This window comes from Xenopus laevis, chromosome 4L, assembly GCF_017654675.1.
Source record: "Xenopus laevis strain J_2021 chromosome 4L, Xenopus_laevis_v10.1, whole genome shotgun sequence".
Taxonomy (NCBI): Eukaryota; Metazoa; Chordata; class Amphibia; order Anura; family Pipidae; genus Xenopus; species Xenopus laevis.
The window spans coordinates 92,422,164-92,440,839 of NC_054377.1; the positions used below are offsets into that span (position 1 = coordinate 92,422,164).

Below are 18,676 nucleotides of genomic sequence, written 5' to 3' on the forward strand. Positions count from 1 at the left end.
GTGAGGGACCTCAGTCCCTGAGTACTCTGGAAGGGATTTATTGCATGCTTCATATTTTGCCATTAAACTGTCTTAATTTACCGACTTTACGCAGAATCAAAGGCACCTTACACTACTATGTAACTAGCAATTCATTTTCCATATAATATGGGTTTTAATTGGGTCCCTAGAAATCTGTTTGTCTCCATAATGTGAAAAATGTCATCCCACAATATACATAGCATTTATTTAATTGAATGGAATTATTTGGCACATAAAATAAGCTTTGTAAAGACAGCAGGTTCTGTTATGTATTAGAAACAATCAATCCACTCTGGCCTAACTAGATTTACAAGGTCACGGGGAGGTTGGCCTCACATTTTGAGAGATGCTAGGAGAATCTGTGCAATTGCTCTCTGTTGCCAGTCATTTCTGGTTCTCGTGGAATCTAAAATAGAATGCAAAAAGAAGTACACACATAGAACAGTATTGTCTTAATTAATAAAAATTAATAGTAAAGCCCATAGAGACACAAAGTGTTTAAAAAGGTGCCTGGTGGGCTAGATTGCAGAAGATTCACCACTGTCATAATCTTCAAGATTCCCCCTTTCAGGTAAATACAAGATTTCTTGGAGTTTTGATGCATTTAATAATGTCAGTCCTTCACCTTATAATTTCCCCAGTCATCCGCCAAGTGATATAATGATTTTCTAATATGTATTTTGTGGTTACAACCTCATTGCACCCCCCGACCCCCGCCTAATGGTTTTAAAAATTAGTGGTGAGCACAACTTTGTTACAGTTATATAGGAGCAGTGACCAGCTCCATGTTGTAGCTCCCACCCTTCCCAACTATAGTCAGGTGATCCCACTGGTGTCTAATAAAAGGGCAGCCACGTTGGGAGTTTTACTTTGAAAGCAGCTGGTAAGTTGCAGGTAAAACTTAGTCTCTTTGTAAAATGTATAATGAAGCAATAGAATTCTTAATGAATCAGACGAAAATTGAGCATAGGACTGGCCAGATATGGGATGACTTTGACGTAGTTGGCCAGCTTAAATATATTGCAATATATGGACAAACAATCCCTATTTTGTTTAAAGGGTAAGGCATTTTTCAGTAGCAGTATGCACAAAATGTCTATGTCTTAAAAATATTGATAATGGGTTGAGTGCAGAGGACTCTTGTATTTGCCTAGAGCAGAGCATGCAGCATGCAAGGACACAATAATGTGCAGTTCAATATCCTTGCATATATAGTTGTGAGTGTCACAAAGAGCTATTTCACTAGCTGTTACAAAGTAGTGTGGCACGTTGAGACAGCAGGAAGCAGAAAGTCATTACTTTAGAGATTTGCATTTAATTTCATTGGTGCTGATCTGTGATTGAACATGTATTTTAGATCCATGCAATTATCTATTAGTTCAGATATTACATTATAATAGGGCTTCACTTTGCCATTAAGAGCTTCTTTAATCCAAACAGTTTAAACGAATAGGTGCTATGATAAGGAAGGAAAATTCATTAATATTCTAGGCCAGGCTCGTCCAAAGTCAGGTCCGGGGGCCAATTGCGGCCTGTTTTCAAATTTATACCAGCCCTCAGCCTCCATCATGAAATTAATAATAATGCGGCCCGCCAGCATAGTTCGATCAGGAATCACGTAGCTATAGCAGTAATATTTGGACACATTAGTGAAATGATCTGTCACTTGGTCTATACTGCTTCCTGTGTGCTGAAGGTGTTGGCAATAGACACATACTGGAACGTAGTGATGCCCCGCTCTCACATACTTCTTTAGTTTACTGTACTGGCACATAGTGACACGCTGCTCTTGCATACTTCTAGGCAGATCATCTCACTAATGTGCCCATAAGTTAATGCTATGGCTATGCTATTCCTTGTTTAAATGAGTTAAATGATGTTAATAGTTCAAAGAATGTCAGGCTGAATGGTCGGCTCCCACACATTTTCACCTCACCAAAAAAAAGTTCGGACACCCCTGTTCTAGGCTCTAAGTGAGTAGCCAGGGTAAAGAAAAGGGGTTACCCTGGCCATTATAGAAAGTTTGGAAGTTTTTTTTTTTTTACTTTTGATGCATTTATAATGAGAAAACTGCATCTGTCATTGCTGCCCAGTTACCTGATTAAATCCAGAAGGGCATCTGCTGAACTCATGACTGGCTTCCCGCTCTGCTCTGTATTTTCCTTCTGAGCCGCACCTCCAGGATGGATGATGGAAACCATGATGATTCCTACTATGACAGCTACAAATGTTGTCCATAAGTAGTAGGCGATGGTAAAAATTCCCAAACGACTGGAAGTTTTGGCATCAAGTGCAGCCAGTCCCGACATCAAACTAGGGAGACAAAAGTTTAATATACGTTCTAGTCAGAAGGCTATGGAAAGAGATGCTTAATGGGTGGTTAGGCCCATAGCAGTGAACAATGAATAGAACGTAAATAATGATATCGCTCATAAACACCTGTGTGAAAGGTACCATAACTCAATTAAAAACATCATATCTGTATACAAAGGTGCACAAACATATATATAATTGTTGTTGATAAATCGTCCCCTATTTCATATACTAATGAGCACTGTTGTACAGTATATAATATTGACTGGCAGGGCTCCCATCAGAAATGTTGTCCCTCTTGAACCCTGTACAATTGAACACCGCTTTTTAGAGTACCATGAATATCACCATATTTTTAAGATGTTGGCATCATGTCCTCAACAAAAAAGGATGCTGAAAGTTTACATCCTTCCTCTCACACTACAAAGGTTTGCTGGATAAAAAGCTTCTGAAATGCACTTCAGCTGCAGCCAAGAATGGGTGAATAAGCCATATGGGCTAGGCCTCACACACTGTATCAGGTTAAAGGAATATCCCGCTCATCTCTATTGGAAGACTGTAAGAAGTATTAACACATTAACAAGACTGAGAACTATATGATAAAGTGTAGAATAATTATAGTCCACAAAATCATTTATACAGTCTGTGAATACATAAATGCCCAGATGAAGCATTTACAGATCTATGAGACATTTGAACCATAAAAAGAAAGCAAACCATGTTTTAATAACAACAATATAACAAAAGTATTAATGCTCTTCTGTACATGATGATTTTCCATGCGCACTATTACATATAAAAAAAGTTACTTTAAATCACTAATCACTAATGTGTCACTGAATAGACCACTAATAGATTTTACATTCCACCTCTGATCAAACTATTATAGCAATCATTTCTGCAGCTTTCTCTTTTTAAGTACTGTACTGCTGTGCTTATATTTTAAATCAAGCTGACAAGAAGCAGTAGCAAATGTATGGCTTACATTGATCACCTATGGCCAGATTAGCAACTGCTGAAACAAGCCATACCTACTTGCAATTACAGGAATAGCAATAACAATGAATCAGGACCTTAGCAGTCTGTTAACATAGAGTAGCTGTAATGCAGACAGCATAGAAACACCATGTCACTGGTTTGACTCCAGGCAGGATGTTACAAGAATATAAACAGACTACAAAACTCAACTCAAACATCCTGCATTTCAATAAGCAAAAGGCATGTTTGTATCGGTGATCAAGGAGGGAAAACAAAACTGGAATTCCACTAGTGAAGAAGATAATGAGTGAATGCATGATGCCATCAGAAAGCACAGGTCTGAGTTAGAGTGACAGTGAAGTCTAACCCAAATCCACAATTTATCCCCAGAATTAGCAAAACATTTTCATATGATGGCCTTACCAGCGTGAGTACAATGTTTGCTTTCCATTTTGAAAGGGATTCTGTCATGGGAAAACATATTGTGTTTTTTTTCTCTTTTTAATGCATCTCCAGCACTATTCTGCAAAATCTGTTTTTTCAAAAGAGCAAACATTTGTTTAAATTTAATTTTGAAATCTGACATGGGGCTAGACATGTTAGTTTCCCAGGTGCCCCCAGTCATGTGTGCTCTAAATAAACTCGTTACTACTCTACTGCAAGTTATACGACTCCCCTCCATTTCCCACCCTCAGCAGCCGATCAACAGAACAATAGGAAGCTAACCAGGTAGTATCTCCCTGACACCTGCACTACTAAAAACGCTCCCAATAACCATCACGTGGTAGATATGAGAACAGATAGTAGATATGAGAACAGCAGTAGTAAAAATCCAAGTCTCCACTCCTTCAGTTACATTGATTAGGAGAAACAATAGCTTATCTGAAAGCAGTTCCATAGAGTAACACTGGCTTTTTCTGAAAGTACATGATCAGGCAAAATGATCTGAGATTGCTGCCAACACACCATCATCACAACCTGAAAAAAATATCTTCTAATAAAAATTTTAATTGGTAAAATGAATTACTTGCTACGTAGACAGTGTAATTTCTTGAGAAAAACTTGAAAACGATACTATAAAAATCATGACAGAATTCCTTTAAAAAGTCTTCATTACAGTCTTGGGCATTGCACGAAACACAAAGCACCCCATGCAAAACCTTCTCATGCTTTACTGTTTCCACTTGTTAAACTCTGAGCTACTCCTACAATACATTTGTGAACTGAACCCTTGTGCATTCAATCTAACCCCCAAATCAAAGATAAAGTAACTTTGCATGATATGTACATGCTCACACACTATTATTATTCACTATTTTCATAATTATTCTGTGTGACAGAGTGGGCTGCTTTCTGCTAATTAAATGTGATTTGCTGTTTTTATATGGGGAAAAAACATGTTAATATGTTTACTTTAAACCCTTTCTTCCATTTCTTGCATATTTATATATCTTCTGTTAGCCTTCACTGTACCTTGCCACTGCTGATACTGAGGAACATTTGAAAAATAATTCTGGAGCTCATGTCTGTTTTGCTGTAAAAGAGGAAAAATCCTGCCAGAGAACAATTTATTAGCTGTTTAACTTTTTTTAGGCCCTGGGATTTTCCTTTTGCAAAAAATATATCTAAGCAATTTTTGAAGACAGTTGGGTATCTGCCACCCCAACCTTCTCTGGCAGAGCATTCTAGAACTTAGCTGTTCCCTCTGAAAAGGAATATTTACAAGACTGAAGTGATCTTTCTGGTTACTAATTTTGTGGCACATACTTTAGTGAACTACAGTACTACATACTGAAAGAGTGGCCTAATTTTTAAAGAGGGAAATGTATGATTAATACAGTGAGTTGAACCATCTTCCTGTACACCCAAATACACCCAAATACAGATTTGCATTTTGCAGATACAAACTGCCAGTTACAAAGGCTGTTATCTAATCTGCATTCATTACATTTAACCAGTCCCCACAACACAGACCTTTTAGTTCATATGTACCATTCACACTAATTTTTCTGCATGCACATCACTACATTTTCAGCTATTATCTTTATTTGTCATTTTCCAGCCTAACATTTTTTTTCTCTATCTACACAGTGACATGGGTTCATGCAAGGGGTCTCGCTCATTGATGTAAGTGCTATTGCACCAGAGAGCTGAGTACTATTTCACACTAGGCACACACTAGACAACAAGTATAAGTATGTGCACATTGAACCAAAACTGAAATATAAAAGGCCTGCTGACACCAATAACTATACCACTTTGTAAGGTACCATAACCTGTACATTTCTGCCCTCAGTACCTAATACATGTACACACTAAGGGGCCCATTTACTTAGTTCGAGTGAAGGAATAGAGGAAAAATAGTTTGAATTTAGAATGGTCGAATATGGCTACTTCGACAATCGAATGGGCTACTTCGACCTTCGACTACGACCTTCGACTTCGAATCGAACAATTCGAACTAAAAATCGCTCGACTATTCGACCATTCGATAGTCGAAGTACCGTTTCTTTAAAAATTTCTTCGACCCCCTAGTTCGCCACCTAAAACCTACCAAGGCCAATGTTAGCCTATGGGGAAGGTCCCCATAGGCTTCCTAACAATTTCCTGATCTAAGGAATATCCTTCGAATCGTTCGATTCTAAGGATTTAATCGTTTGATCGAACGATTATTCCTTCGATCATTCGATCGTAGGAATAGCGCAAAATCTTTTGACTTCGATATTCGAAGTCGAAGGATTTTACTTCGATGGTCAAATATTGAGGGTTAATTAACTCTCGATATTCGACCTTAGGTAAATGTGCCCCTTACCATCCTGTGCCTTGATATCTACCTGTTTTGACCCTTGCTTGTACTTTGACTTTCAGCATGTTGTTACCACTTGTGTGCCTTGTGGACTTTCGCCTTGCCCTGAACTCTTGCTTGCTCAAATTCACCTTGCATATCAATGCTTGCATGTTTCAGTGCATACTTATCCTACATGTTATTCAGGCCTGTGGCTGGGTGAGCAGGACATTAGTGTATATTCACATACCAATTGAAAGTTAAGGTTTGAATAAAAAAAACTTAGCACTTTGGGTTCACTGAGCAAAGGGAGTCATATATTTTACACTGGGCAGCTGCAAAATACAAGACATTTAAACAAATATACACACACATTTTTCATTGTTTCATTCTGATATTCTCTCTATAAGCTTTTCCACACTACAGGTATCTTTACTAATTGGTGGATTCTGCAAAAAAAGGACATGCCAATATTTTTTTCCTGCAAATATAAATTATTTCAGAATACCTGCATAATGTCTGGTGCAAATCCTTTTCCCCAAAGCTAAAAGCACAAAGTTTTGATCCAGATGTTAAATGGCACCCAAGTGAGAGCAATAGTACCAACCATGTAAGCGATACCCTTGGATACCCAACGACATCTACTTGCATCCCTTCCTTGCATTGTATTCAGTAGCAAGATGCTTGCACCACCATGTCATTGGTAAATTAATGCCAGTATAGTTTGGCACATACAATTAAGCACAATTAGAATTTCCACTTGTTGTTCAATACTAGTGTTGGGCTCTTGAAGCTAGAATGAAAGACCAATCCTGCTTTTAAATAAGATCCAGGGCCAAAACTATATTACATACTTGGAAGCTCTAATTAAGAAAGTCTGCCTACAGTTATGTACATCCGCAGTCCTTGAATTAAACTTAGCTGGCTCCATGTCATTTGCAAGTTATAACATTTAAAAATTATTGCTCTTCTACATGGATGACTTATTAATATAAAAACTGGGATCCTTCAACTACCCAGGTTTAGCTGGGATTCCACAGCAATAGAGAGGAGCAGTGAGCACTTGCCAGTTGTGATGTGACTGTCTTCCATTAGAACTGAAAAATGTAATGATTCATCAACAAATCCACTCTGTGGCACACAGACCACAAAGTAGTTTTTTTTTTTTTTTGTCTTTCTTCTAGTTTTGGAACATTTGAAAGTTTTTATGACTGGCAAAACAAATGGGTAAAGTAATGGCATCTACCCAAAAAAAAAATGCCTGAACCTGATTTTGAAAGTTCCACAGAAAATGTGTGATACTGATACTTTAGATGATTTGTTTGATACTCCAGGCTCTGCCGTTATGAAGATATTAACCTGCAACTGAGTTTAAGGACAGAACTGAAATGTTAGCTGCAGGAAGGAAATTCCATTTTTAGCACCACAATCTGCAACACATGTGGGGACATCTACACATACTCTGACAGATGAAGAATATTCACATTAATTCTACATTTTCTGACCGTGGGTTTTTACTTAAATTAACTTCAACAATATTTCTATTTAACGCTAGACAGTTCAGTACTGCAGATGCCAATCGGAACGAGCCCATATGGTCACAATTCTGCAAAATATTTCCAACTGTTATTTTCTAGAACCTTGTTTTTTTTTGTAGAAACATTATGGTCTAAAGCTTCTGCAACTCATTGCACTGATATGTAAGTACAAGAAAAGTAGAAAGAGAAACAAGAAGAGTGGTCCTATTGCATGATTATAAGGAAATATTGTATGATTTTAAATGATCAAATTAATCATAACTATTATTATTAAATGTTTACTTTCTGGAATTGTAATTAATCTGTCTCCTGTGATCAAGGTATCCAAGTCTGGTAACAGGTATGTAAGAATGAATATGCTTAAAAATGCCATATTTTTTATACTGAACTTATTGAACCTGCCTAAAGGTTCAGCATCTCTATAATAGTAATGATCCAAGCCTTCATATTTGTCACAGAAGTTTGCCATCTTGGATTATGTTAGAAGTTTCTGCGACATGCACATGCTCAATGTGCTTTGAGCAGCTTTTGAGACGCTAAGATTAGGGTTTGTCACAAATCATTAAGCAGAAAATGAGGTTCACTTGTCATATAAGATGATGCTACAGAGCTGATTATTGAAGGGGTGGTTCACTTTTCAGTTAATATTAGTATGTTTTAGAATGACCAATTCTAACCAACTTTTCAATTATTCTTCATTATTTATTTTTCTATAGTTTTTAAATCATTTTCCTTCTTCTGAATCTTTCCAGCTTTTAAATGGGGGTCACTGACCCCATCTAAAAACAAATGCTCTGCAAAGCTACAAATGTATTGTTATTGATACTTTTTTTATGACTCATCTTTCTATTTAGGTCGTAATCATGTTTCAGTATCTTATTTAAATCAATGCATGGTTGCTAGGGTAACAATTTTGACCCTAGCCACCAGATTGCTGACATTGCAAACTGGAGACAGAGCTGCTGAATAAAAAGCTAAATAACTCAAAAAACAATAAGAAATTAAAACCAATTGCAAATTGTCTCAGATTATAACTCTCTACATCATAATAAACATTAACTCAAAGGTGAACAACACCTTTAAATTCTGATGATGATTGTGTTGGTTTCTGAGCTGCCATGCACCAATGCACCAATAAGCTGAATTATTTACTAGTCAGCCTTATAATGTGACATTTATATAATATACTGTACATATTCAGTAGTGACAGCAGCACAGGGCATGTGCATTGAATGAGCAGAAAAGAAGATGGGGAACTACTGGGGCATCTAGTGAGGCACAGATCTTACTGCTAAAGGGCTGAGATTGCCTTGGATGGGCTGGTATAGAAGCCCATAATGTACATTTCAGCCCAACATCCAGTGTCGGACTGGCCCACCAGAATACCAGGAAAACTCCCGGTGGGCCCAGGTGTCAGTGGGCCTCTTGCTTCTAAACATTTAGCCTATTTCATGACCATTCCCTATTTCTTTATGGGGGAAAATGCTTAATAATGGAAGAATATAGTAAGTAGATATAAAAGACTAGTAGAATAAAGAGTTTGAGCGAGGAGAGGAGGAATAATAGTTTGAAAGTGGCCTAAGGTTTTCTGGTGTGCCCATGGTCTAAGGTTTTTTGGTTGGCCCCTGGCATCCCAGTCCGACACTGCCTACATCTTTAGTTAAGCTTTAGTTCTCCTTTAAACATTAAAAATATATTTAGAAATAAAATCTTCCATGAGCAAAACATTCCATATGGTTTTCCATGTTTTATATTTGCTGTCAGCAAAGCAACATCAATACTTTGAAAAAACCAAAATGTGTTGGGATACACTTTCTGCATTCATTAAAACAATACATTTGTATTTCATTCAGGATTGGATCCCTAGTGTATAAAAGTTTCCAATACTCTGCACTTCTGAAGCTGGTGATTCATGGATATGTCGCCCCAGATACTGACATTCATTTTGAATTTTATTGCTTAATGTGCATTAGAAAAATGCACTGGAAAAAGTCTGTGGTATTTTTATACACTTCCTGGAGCTTTCCCAGGTGCATAAGGCAGAAACTAGCAGGATCCTGGAATATTAACCATTTCATCCAGTGGCACTAATATGATAAACTTGTAGAAAAATGCAGGTCTTCTTATATCTGCTACTTTTTCCCTATGAATAACATCAGCATTGTTTTTACTGACTAGGCCGTTTAAAATACTCGCCAGTTGGCAACCAAACTAATACTGCTTAACAATGACCGAATTCTACAGTAGGTTGCATAACCAACTGAAATTCCTTATCTTAAATATATTAACAGATGAAAGCACTGTGGATTACTGTGGATCATATATAGTAATATGGTATAGGAAGAAAATAATGTGAAAAATAGAGGCAGATGTACTAAAGGTGGTTTTATGTTCTGTATGAATTCCCCCCTCCCCCCAAATGTTGTTTTTCCCAATGTGCAAATATTTTAAAAAATATATTTTTTAATGTTTAACCTTGCATTTTAAAGATGTCAGCTTACAAGATCCCACTGGATGGGAGCTGCAAAAAAAAAAAAAATCTGCATGGCCTATTGGGAGTCTCCTATGACATCAGTATGTCCTTCTGCATCACTGAATGTTCACTGTGCATGAGCACTTCTAACTCATTAAACACTGCCTTCGAGTGGCACGATGGGGTCCAAAACTCCAAGGAAATCCAGAGCAGTTGACAGGTCTGACATTTACAAAAATGTGTGTTTTCAAGCTAATCAATAAAGCAATTAAATTGACTTTCACTTAACAGCATTGGGTACCTCTGAATTACTATAACCTATTGTTGACAGTTAGGCAGAAAATTCAAAAGGAAAAGTTTTCACAAAAAGAGAAGACACTGAAGATTGGTTAATGACACAAATCATTTTAGGGCAATTACTTATGTCACATATTTAAAGTATCTGTGTAGATGTTGTCACAGCAAAGTCCTACACATGGTGGATTTAATAAATTGGCAGGACCCACCACTACATATTTCCTCTGCTTTTACCATTGACTAACCCATTCCCTAGAAATTGAGATAATTTTAGGCAGCAGGAGCTCTACATAACCATATTCATTTATTTTAGTGGAACAACCAGTGGCGTAACTAGAGTGTGCCGGGCCCCCCTGCAAAAAAAATCTCGCACCGATCCCCATCCTCCTGCCCACTTCTCGCCCTGCCCAAAACCCAAACTCCACCCCTTCTATAACCCAACTCTGCCCACACCCCACCGACTCCGCCTAAGTCCCGCCCTGACTTGCATCCCCTTCCTTACAGGTAAGAGAGCGACTGGATAGGATTAGCTTTAGAGGAAGCAGACCCCACAGTCCGGCCCCCCTGTTCCCCGGGCCCCCTGCGACTGGTCTGCTTCCTCTATAGTTGCACCACTGGGAACAACCTCTAGTGGGGATGTTCTTCTCTTATTGGGTCCCATGAAAAGGGGGTTGTGTGGTTCTGCTTGTTTAGTTTTTAGTAATTAGCAAACATTGCAACCTATTTGTTGCTTTCTTTGCATTTGACCACACCAGTACCCTAAAGTGGCCCTGATCCTACTAGCTATGGTTCAGGTCAATGGCTTAACTATAAAGGAAGCAGACCTCACAGATGGGAAGGGGGTCTGCATATATTTTACAAACTGAGAATCACTCACTGTGGATCCAAAATAAAAGTTGGAAGGTATTGAATTATGGGTAATGAAAAGACATGACTGCAGTCATATTGAATAATGGAATACTGAATACATTTTTACCTTGACACCACAAGAGGAAGGATCAACATTTTCAGCATCCGCATAAGGAGTTCTCCAGGAAACTGGAAGTAGCTAATCTCCTACAAAACAGAGAAGAGACACAGTTTATGCTATGAGAATTAAGATGGCTATAAACGCAAAGATAAAGTCGAATGAAAATTAGTTTTGCGCGATTTTCAGACCGTGTGTGGATTGTGCTGACATTTTTCATGCCATGGTGATCGGTCCTTTAGTTGGACAGGTTAGAAGATTTCTGTTGGCTAATGATAATATTTCTGCATTTATTACCTCTCTGACAACATTAATGGGTGACTGTCACTAGTATTTGGCATGGCCAGAACATCGTTTGATTTGTTATTTTACTACTGTATATAATTGAAATGGTTAGTTGCAGGTTGGCAAATCGTTTGTTTGATATGAAGCTAAAATCTGTACATATCTGTAAAATCTGTTACATATGTAACAGAATCTATATTCATGTGACTACAAGTTGAAGATAGCAATGTTCACATTTTGGACAGAGAAGACAGCTAGTTTAAACGAGGTGTAAAATAAGATATTCATGTTAAAGGAATTGTTCAGTGTAAAAATAAAAACTGGCTAAATAGATAGCCTGTGCAAAATAAAAAATGTTTCTAATATAGTTAGTTAGCCAAAAATGCAATGTATAAAGGCTGGAGTGATTTGATGTATAACAAGTCAGTCAGAACCTGCTTTTCAGCTCTCTTGGTTTACACAGACTGGTTACCCTGGTTACCAGGCAGTAACCAATCAGAGACTTGAGGGGGGGCCACATGGGTCATATCTGTTGCTTTTGAATCTGAGCTGAATGCTGAGGATCAATTACAAACTCACTGAACAGAAATGTACCATGTGGCCCCCCTTCAAGTCGCTGACTAACTCAGAGTTATAGAGCAGAAAAGCAGGAAGTTGGATTCTGGCTGTTTTATTAGACATCTGTTCACTCCAGCCTTTATATATTACATTTTTGGCTAACTAACTATATTAGAAACATTTTTTATTTTGCACAGCCTATCTATTTACCCAGTTTTTATTTTCACACTGAACTATTCCTTTAAGGTAGAGAAACCATCTCAAAAAAGAGGAGGGGGCCTTCGACTTCACCTGTCTGCTACATACTGCTGTTCTAACATCTTTACCTTCACACCTCCATTCATGCAACTCTCACAAGTAACACCTGTCTCTTTGAGTTACAAGACACGTTGGTCATTCTTTTACAGTAACTACACAGCATTCACAATCTTTGTGAGCTTCGGTTGTTTCCTCTCTAGATAGTTACACTGCATCATTGTGGAAGAGTTTATATGCCGAGGATTTCCCGTACCAGTCATTTGAATTGAAGAAGCTGCTGGGATCAGTAGTGACATTTCTCTGAATACTCAGCAAGTCCAGTTGCTTTAGATTTACTTCTACTAGATGCTATGTTCACACTTTACAACAAATATTACTCAAATATTTTCTTCTTGGAAAGCTGAATGTTGCTATAATGGCATAGTAAATTACTCTAATGATACACAACCCCCAGCAGCAAATACAGTAGCCATCATGTTTAATCTATGTAATGCACTAGAAATAATCTGCATTTGAGATATTCTCTAGCACAGACTTTCACGTGGCCTCCCTATATTACTACATAAGCCACAAATAATGTAAGCACCCATCAGATATTCAATGTTCATCCCATTTTAGGCACTATTAAAGCTACTGGAATGCAAGAATACAGCAGTAAATAGAAACATGGTTTAAAAAGTACAAGCACAGTTATTTTATAGGAACAGAAAAAACATTTGACTAGGAACCCCACCAGTGAGGGGCCAAGTATCCACCAGATCCTGCTGAACTGCAGGCAGTCAGGTGGATTTGAGAGTTAAAGTTCAACAGCAGTTGGTGGCCTACAGATTGAGAATGCCTTGTTGCACATCTGTGATTAATGTAATTTCCCCCTGGGGGTACAGAGATGACCTAAAGGCAGTTACACAATGTAAGCAGGCTTTTTGGATAGCAATGGCCCATCATCCAGGGAATAAAAAAGGTAATTCTAACTAGTGTCCCGTGTTGCAGCTAATCACTTTCTAAACTGTGTAGATGTTGTCATAGCAAAGCTCTATACGTGATAATTTTAATAAATGGCTAAAAGAAACATTTCTACCACCAGGGCAGAGGGCCCACCATGAGACATTTCATTCCCCAGAAATGGGACTCATTTTAAGTAGCAGGAGTTCTACAACATATACATATTGAGTTATATTATTGAACTTGAACTTTTTATTAGAACAACCCTTAGTGGAGGAGTTTTTTCCTATTGGGCCCCATGTAGAGGTGGGCTGTGAGGTTTGTTTTTCAGTACTAATCATATTAGGAGATCTCTTTGTTGTTTCTTTTTTACTTGCCTCATTATATTCAAGTTCATCAAGGCAGTCCTGTCTGGCTGCAGGGACCCAAAAATTAGATCTTTGCAGTGAGCTGACCAGTACCGTAAAATGTTCCTGGCCCTGCACAAATCGCTAAGGTGAAGGGGTATATGCCAACTGATGTGCTAATTTTAGATTTTTTATACAACATGCTACAGTGACACACATTGGCAGAATCTTGTTCAGCTTGCACCTTGTGGCAAACAAATCATAGGAATAAGTCAATGTTGCACAGAAACTACAACCAGAGAAAGTCATGGGGCCGTGAGAACATCTTTGGATCTTAGTGGCCTTAATCTGCCTCTGACAATAGATATCCATTTATCTAGGGCAGAGGTTGCCATACATTTCAAGTCACCCTGTGTAATTCAGAATATCATCAAGATATAACAGTAAATAAGCAGCCCATTCCCACATTTCTCTCATTCTTGGCCCCCCTTCAACTACATTGACTTTCCCTAAAGAGAGTAGCCCCACAGTTTCCGATCCATTGGTCTAGCATATTTAACAAATATAAATTACATTAGACAATAACACATCTATTTCAGTGATCTTCTTCAGTTGCTGAGTGATTCTGAGATCTGTGGTTCATTGAGGACTGTAGGGTTACAGTCTGCTGATCCTTGCTTTAGGAAATAGTATAAACTGTTAATCCATTTATATGGTTCCACAGAATATATGTAACACCTGACAGAAGAGATTAAGAACATAAATATAGTAAACAGCACAAAAGTAAGGACTGAATACACTGGCACTGGAGTGGATGTGTACCCTTCCCTAATCCAGATAAATGTACAATCTTTTTTCTCCTGCAGTTTCCCTATTATTAAGAAAAACGTAACTGTCAATACATCGGAAAAGGGAATACCTTTTTTGTAAAAAAAAACCAAAACAATTTTCCTTTAAAATAAATTAAATCTGTAGCTTTCATGATAGCTGTAATTATTGCTACTGGGCACAGCTGGAATTATTTTCGATACGTTTGCAAGAAATACAAACTGACAGAAGTCAAACTACCTGTTTGCCTTAATGTAATTGTATTTAATGAAAACAACATTCCTTGTATTGCCTTCACCAAATGGAGGAAGCATGGCCCTTCAGTATTCTAGGCTGTCACGTTGAATGCGGGTAACAAGAACCAAGTATTCTGCAAACCCATTTGTGTTTAGGTTAAATTGCATATTTTATTAGCAACTTTGCCCGAGAATAGTGCCCAGCTGTTTCACCTACCTGTTCTGTTAGTTGTCTAGTCCTGAGGAAGAATCCAAGCAGACATCCCACTATGACGGATAAAACTGAGAGGATGAGCAGTCCATTCCGTTTGCACACATCCTTCACTCTGGCCAGTACCGCATCCACAGCCCCTGCCATTGTGCCCTAAAAGTCCAGAAGAGGGACCACGCTGCTCTGCGACAAGCCAACTCACGTTCTCTAAAGATCAGATCAAAGCCAGCAGAGGCTGGCCACACTACAAGGTCACCCCTCACCCACTAGCCACGCAACATGCAGCTGGCTTTATGGCCCCAAATTAATACCCAAATCCTATTACTGGCTTCATCATTAGAAGCCAGAGAGGAGATTAGGGAGCTCGGGATAATTTGAAAAGAATATGAATATACTCAAGTAAATGATAAGATATTGGGATTCTTCTTTTCTAGACAAAAAGTGCAGTTGAGTTAGCAGTAGCAGTAAAAAAAAAGAAGTTTTTGAATACAGCAAGCTGCAGTGTGACTGCCCAGTGCAATCTTACATTTGTCAGGACTAGGAAGATAGAAGCATATTTGTTTTTCTGTGTACACTTCGCATACAGTATATATTTTATTCACTAAGCAGACAGCATACTATATAAAGACATGACGGAGGTTCATGCTGTATGTATTCTTTACACACAGAAGAGGGTTACACATACAGTATGTATTCTATACACAAACCCAGGTTGTAAATACAGAGTGAATTCTGTGCACAGATTAGAGAACTGTGGAAAATCTGCATTTTACATATGTGCTGGTAACTAACCAGACATGCAGCATTCATATGTGTTCATTTACAATATATGAAGCGGCAACACTACCGTAAATGCTAATAAAAGAGGCCAATACTGCAACTGCAGTTTATGCAGGAGTCAACACACTAACCTACCATGAGTGAGCAAAAGCACATTAATCTACCACAAGGGTAGGATAACAAACGAATTCTTTTTACACTGGACATAGGAAATCCACACCTTGCATGGCAGATTACTGGAATTACATAACACATGATCTAATCTATTGCAGTCTGCAGAAGACATATACATTAGTTGTTAGTTAGCCATACAGTATAAGTATTTTGTATGCATTTTGTTTCAAGACATAATTGTTACTCTAATACTAAATATTTTAATAATATTTTCTAAAGAAGCTGGGCAGTTGGATGACTGGATGAAAAAGGTTACGCAAAACCTCATAGACAAAATAATGGATATACACTGGGGCTGGGCATGCTATTGTATGTAATCCTGTATTTAAGGGTGTTCTTATTTTAAGCATCCAGTATATTTTCTGACCCATAGATAATGGGGAGTTACTGTGTAAAGTCCCCACTAGGATTATTTTTTATAAATAAGATTATTTTTTTATAATTCACTGCAAGCAAAACAAAGGTAAAAGACAACTTTACAAACTGTTTACAAATGATTTCCTTTACACTTACTGGGATCTCTACAGAATCCTTTAAATAGGGGTTATTGCCAACTACAACTGCAGTTTTGTACAATTCTCTATAATTTTCCCCACAATTCCAGCATTATTGCTGGGGGGTTGAGATTGATGCAATTGCACCTGAGGTGTCAAAAGTCTAGATGGTGTTGCTCTGTGTCAGAATTAAATCTTTGACTCTTTAGGCACAAGTCTGCTGTGTGTACTGATGCATTCCGCAGTGGGAACACTGGAAAGACTACAAGCTTGAAGGAGGTGATAGCTTCAGGATTCATTGTATCAAGGTGTGTGGAACAGAATGTTGGATGGACACACTGGTGCCACATAAAACTATATAAACGTTTGGATACAAGTACCTTTAACAAATAGCATCAATATATGCTTCCAACAACTGCATCCATTTTTGTACAATGGTAAATGAGCCTAATAAGTTCACACACACATATAATTAAACTGTTCATCGTTCAGGATCTCCATTAAGCCCTGGTCCCTCTTTAGATGCCAAACCTGCTGCCTACCCCTAAACAAACACATTCTATATCTAACCTGTCAATTTGAAAGTATGATATTAAGTATATTGCTGAACAGGGGACTAGGTATTTAGCAAAGTGCACCCTCAGCTGGTCATCATGTAAGAGACCTGCCCACAATATAAACTTTATAATATAAATACACCACATTATTCTTTAATTATTATCTGTTCGATAAATATATTTATTAATTCCCTTCTCGTCTGTGATCATTTATAGAAAACAAAAAAGCCTCTACATCAAAAGCAGTTACAAGTTAAAACATAGGTAGGCTACCATTACAGTAACCGTCCCCAGGCTATACCAATGAAATGAGTAGCACTACTGAGGGCATTGCACATCAGTACCCCTGTCCCATATACAGTATACACCACCATTTATATAATGATCAACAAATTTACCCATAACATACAAGGGGAATAACATGAATAATACTTGATCTGGCTCACAACTCATGTATTAGATCATTCTAGCCTGTAGTCCTATTTAATAGTTTATGTTAACAGTCATGTTAATAGTTTATGTTATTAAGAAGAGGAATTATAGCTAGAATACATGTATACGTTGTATACAGTTTTAAACTCATGGCTCAGTTCACTAGATGTTTTTTTGGGGGGTTTACTTTTGATTTGAACGAAGAATGCACTGGATTTGTATTTTAGATTTAAACTTATATTATGATTCCTCCAAAAAAAAAGGTTTGGCTGAACAGAATTGGAGCTTAAAAGTCATGTAAATGTAAAGGTTCAGATTTGCTTTAGGTGAACACAGTCTGGCACAGTGGCATAATTACCATCGTGCAACCGGCAGTCCCTCTGTGCATTCTGCTCACTAGAATCCTGGTCGCTGACATGAAAGAGTAGAGCGTCGCCATGGCAGCAAGAAACTTCCATTCCTGTTGGTGTGGGGGGCTCACTGGGCCAGGATGATATGCTTTCAAATGAAGACAGGAGCGCTTCAGGGAAGAAGTTAAGGGATAGTCTGGACCCTAGTTACCAGATTGGTTAATATGCAAATTGAAGAGCTGCTAAAACCACAAATCATAAAAAATGAAAAAACAGATTGCAAATTGTCTCAGAATATCACTCTCTACATCATACTAAAAGTATGGACCAAGATGAATCATCTTGCTGTGGCTCGGTCTTGCCTGTCACCTCTATACAGCCCTGCTGGCAGCTTCCTGAGTGTGCAAACACGATAAGCAAACCATTTGCTTACCGCATACCGCAGTTGCACACTCAAGTAGCCGCCAGCAGGTGCGAGGGCTGTATAGATGACGTGACAGGCAAAGCCACAAGACCGAGCCGCAGCAAGCAGGATGAAGAGCCGCATGAGGCTCCAGAGCCGAGGGTTGCCTACCCCTGTTCTAACCCAAACAAGAGGTACAAGTGTATTATCTGGTCAGAACAAGAACTGGGTCGAATACATCCTCATGCTTCTTTGGATACTTCCATGCCCATTTTATCATGTACGGGTTAAATACATTCATTGTTATTTGCAAATGTTATTGCAGCTAAAAGCAGCATTTATATACTCCTTTCTGTTCTCTGATTCTGACTTTTAAAAGCAAGGCTTTTTTAAGTGTAGCAGCATTACGTTCTACTCCAGGTCTGTTAAGCAGCTGGTTCTGCTACATT

General features: G+C 38.1%; 1 protein-coding gene across 1 annotated transcript in view; it reads right to left on the bottom strand.

Annotated features, from left to right (window-relative positions):
- slc1a7.L (solute carrier family 1 (glutamate transporter), member 7 L homeolog) overlaps window positions 1-15,494 on the bottom strand; it is a 41,837-nt gene extending 26,343 nt beyond the window's left edge. Inside the window, exons 1-3 of the mRNA XM_018258445.2 lie at window positions 15,044-15,494; window positions 11,382-11,461; window positions 2,119-2,334 (exon numbers count right to left, since the gene is read on the bottom strand). Coding sequence (XP_018113934.1) covers window positions 2,119-2,334; window positions 11,382-11,461; window positions 15,044-15,184 — 437 coding nt within the window. The 5' untranslated portion in view covers window positions 15,185-15,494. The remainder of the gene's footprint in view (window positions 1-2,118; window positions 2,335-11,381; window positions 11,462-15,043) is intronic.
- Window positions 15,495-18,676: the final 3,182 nt, after the last annotated feature.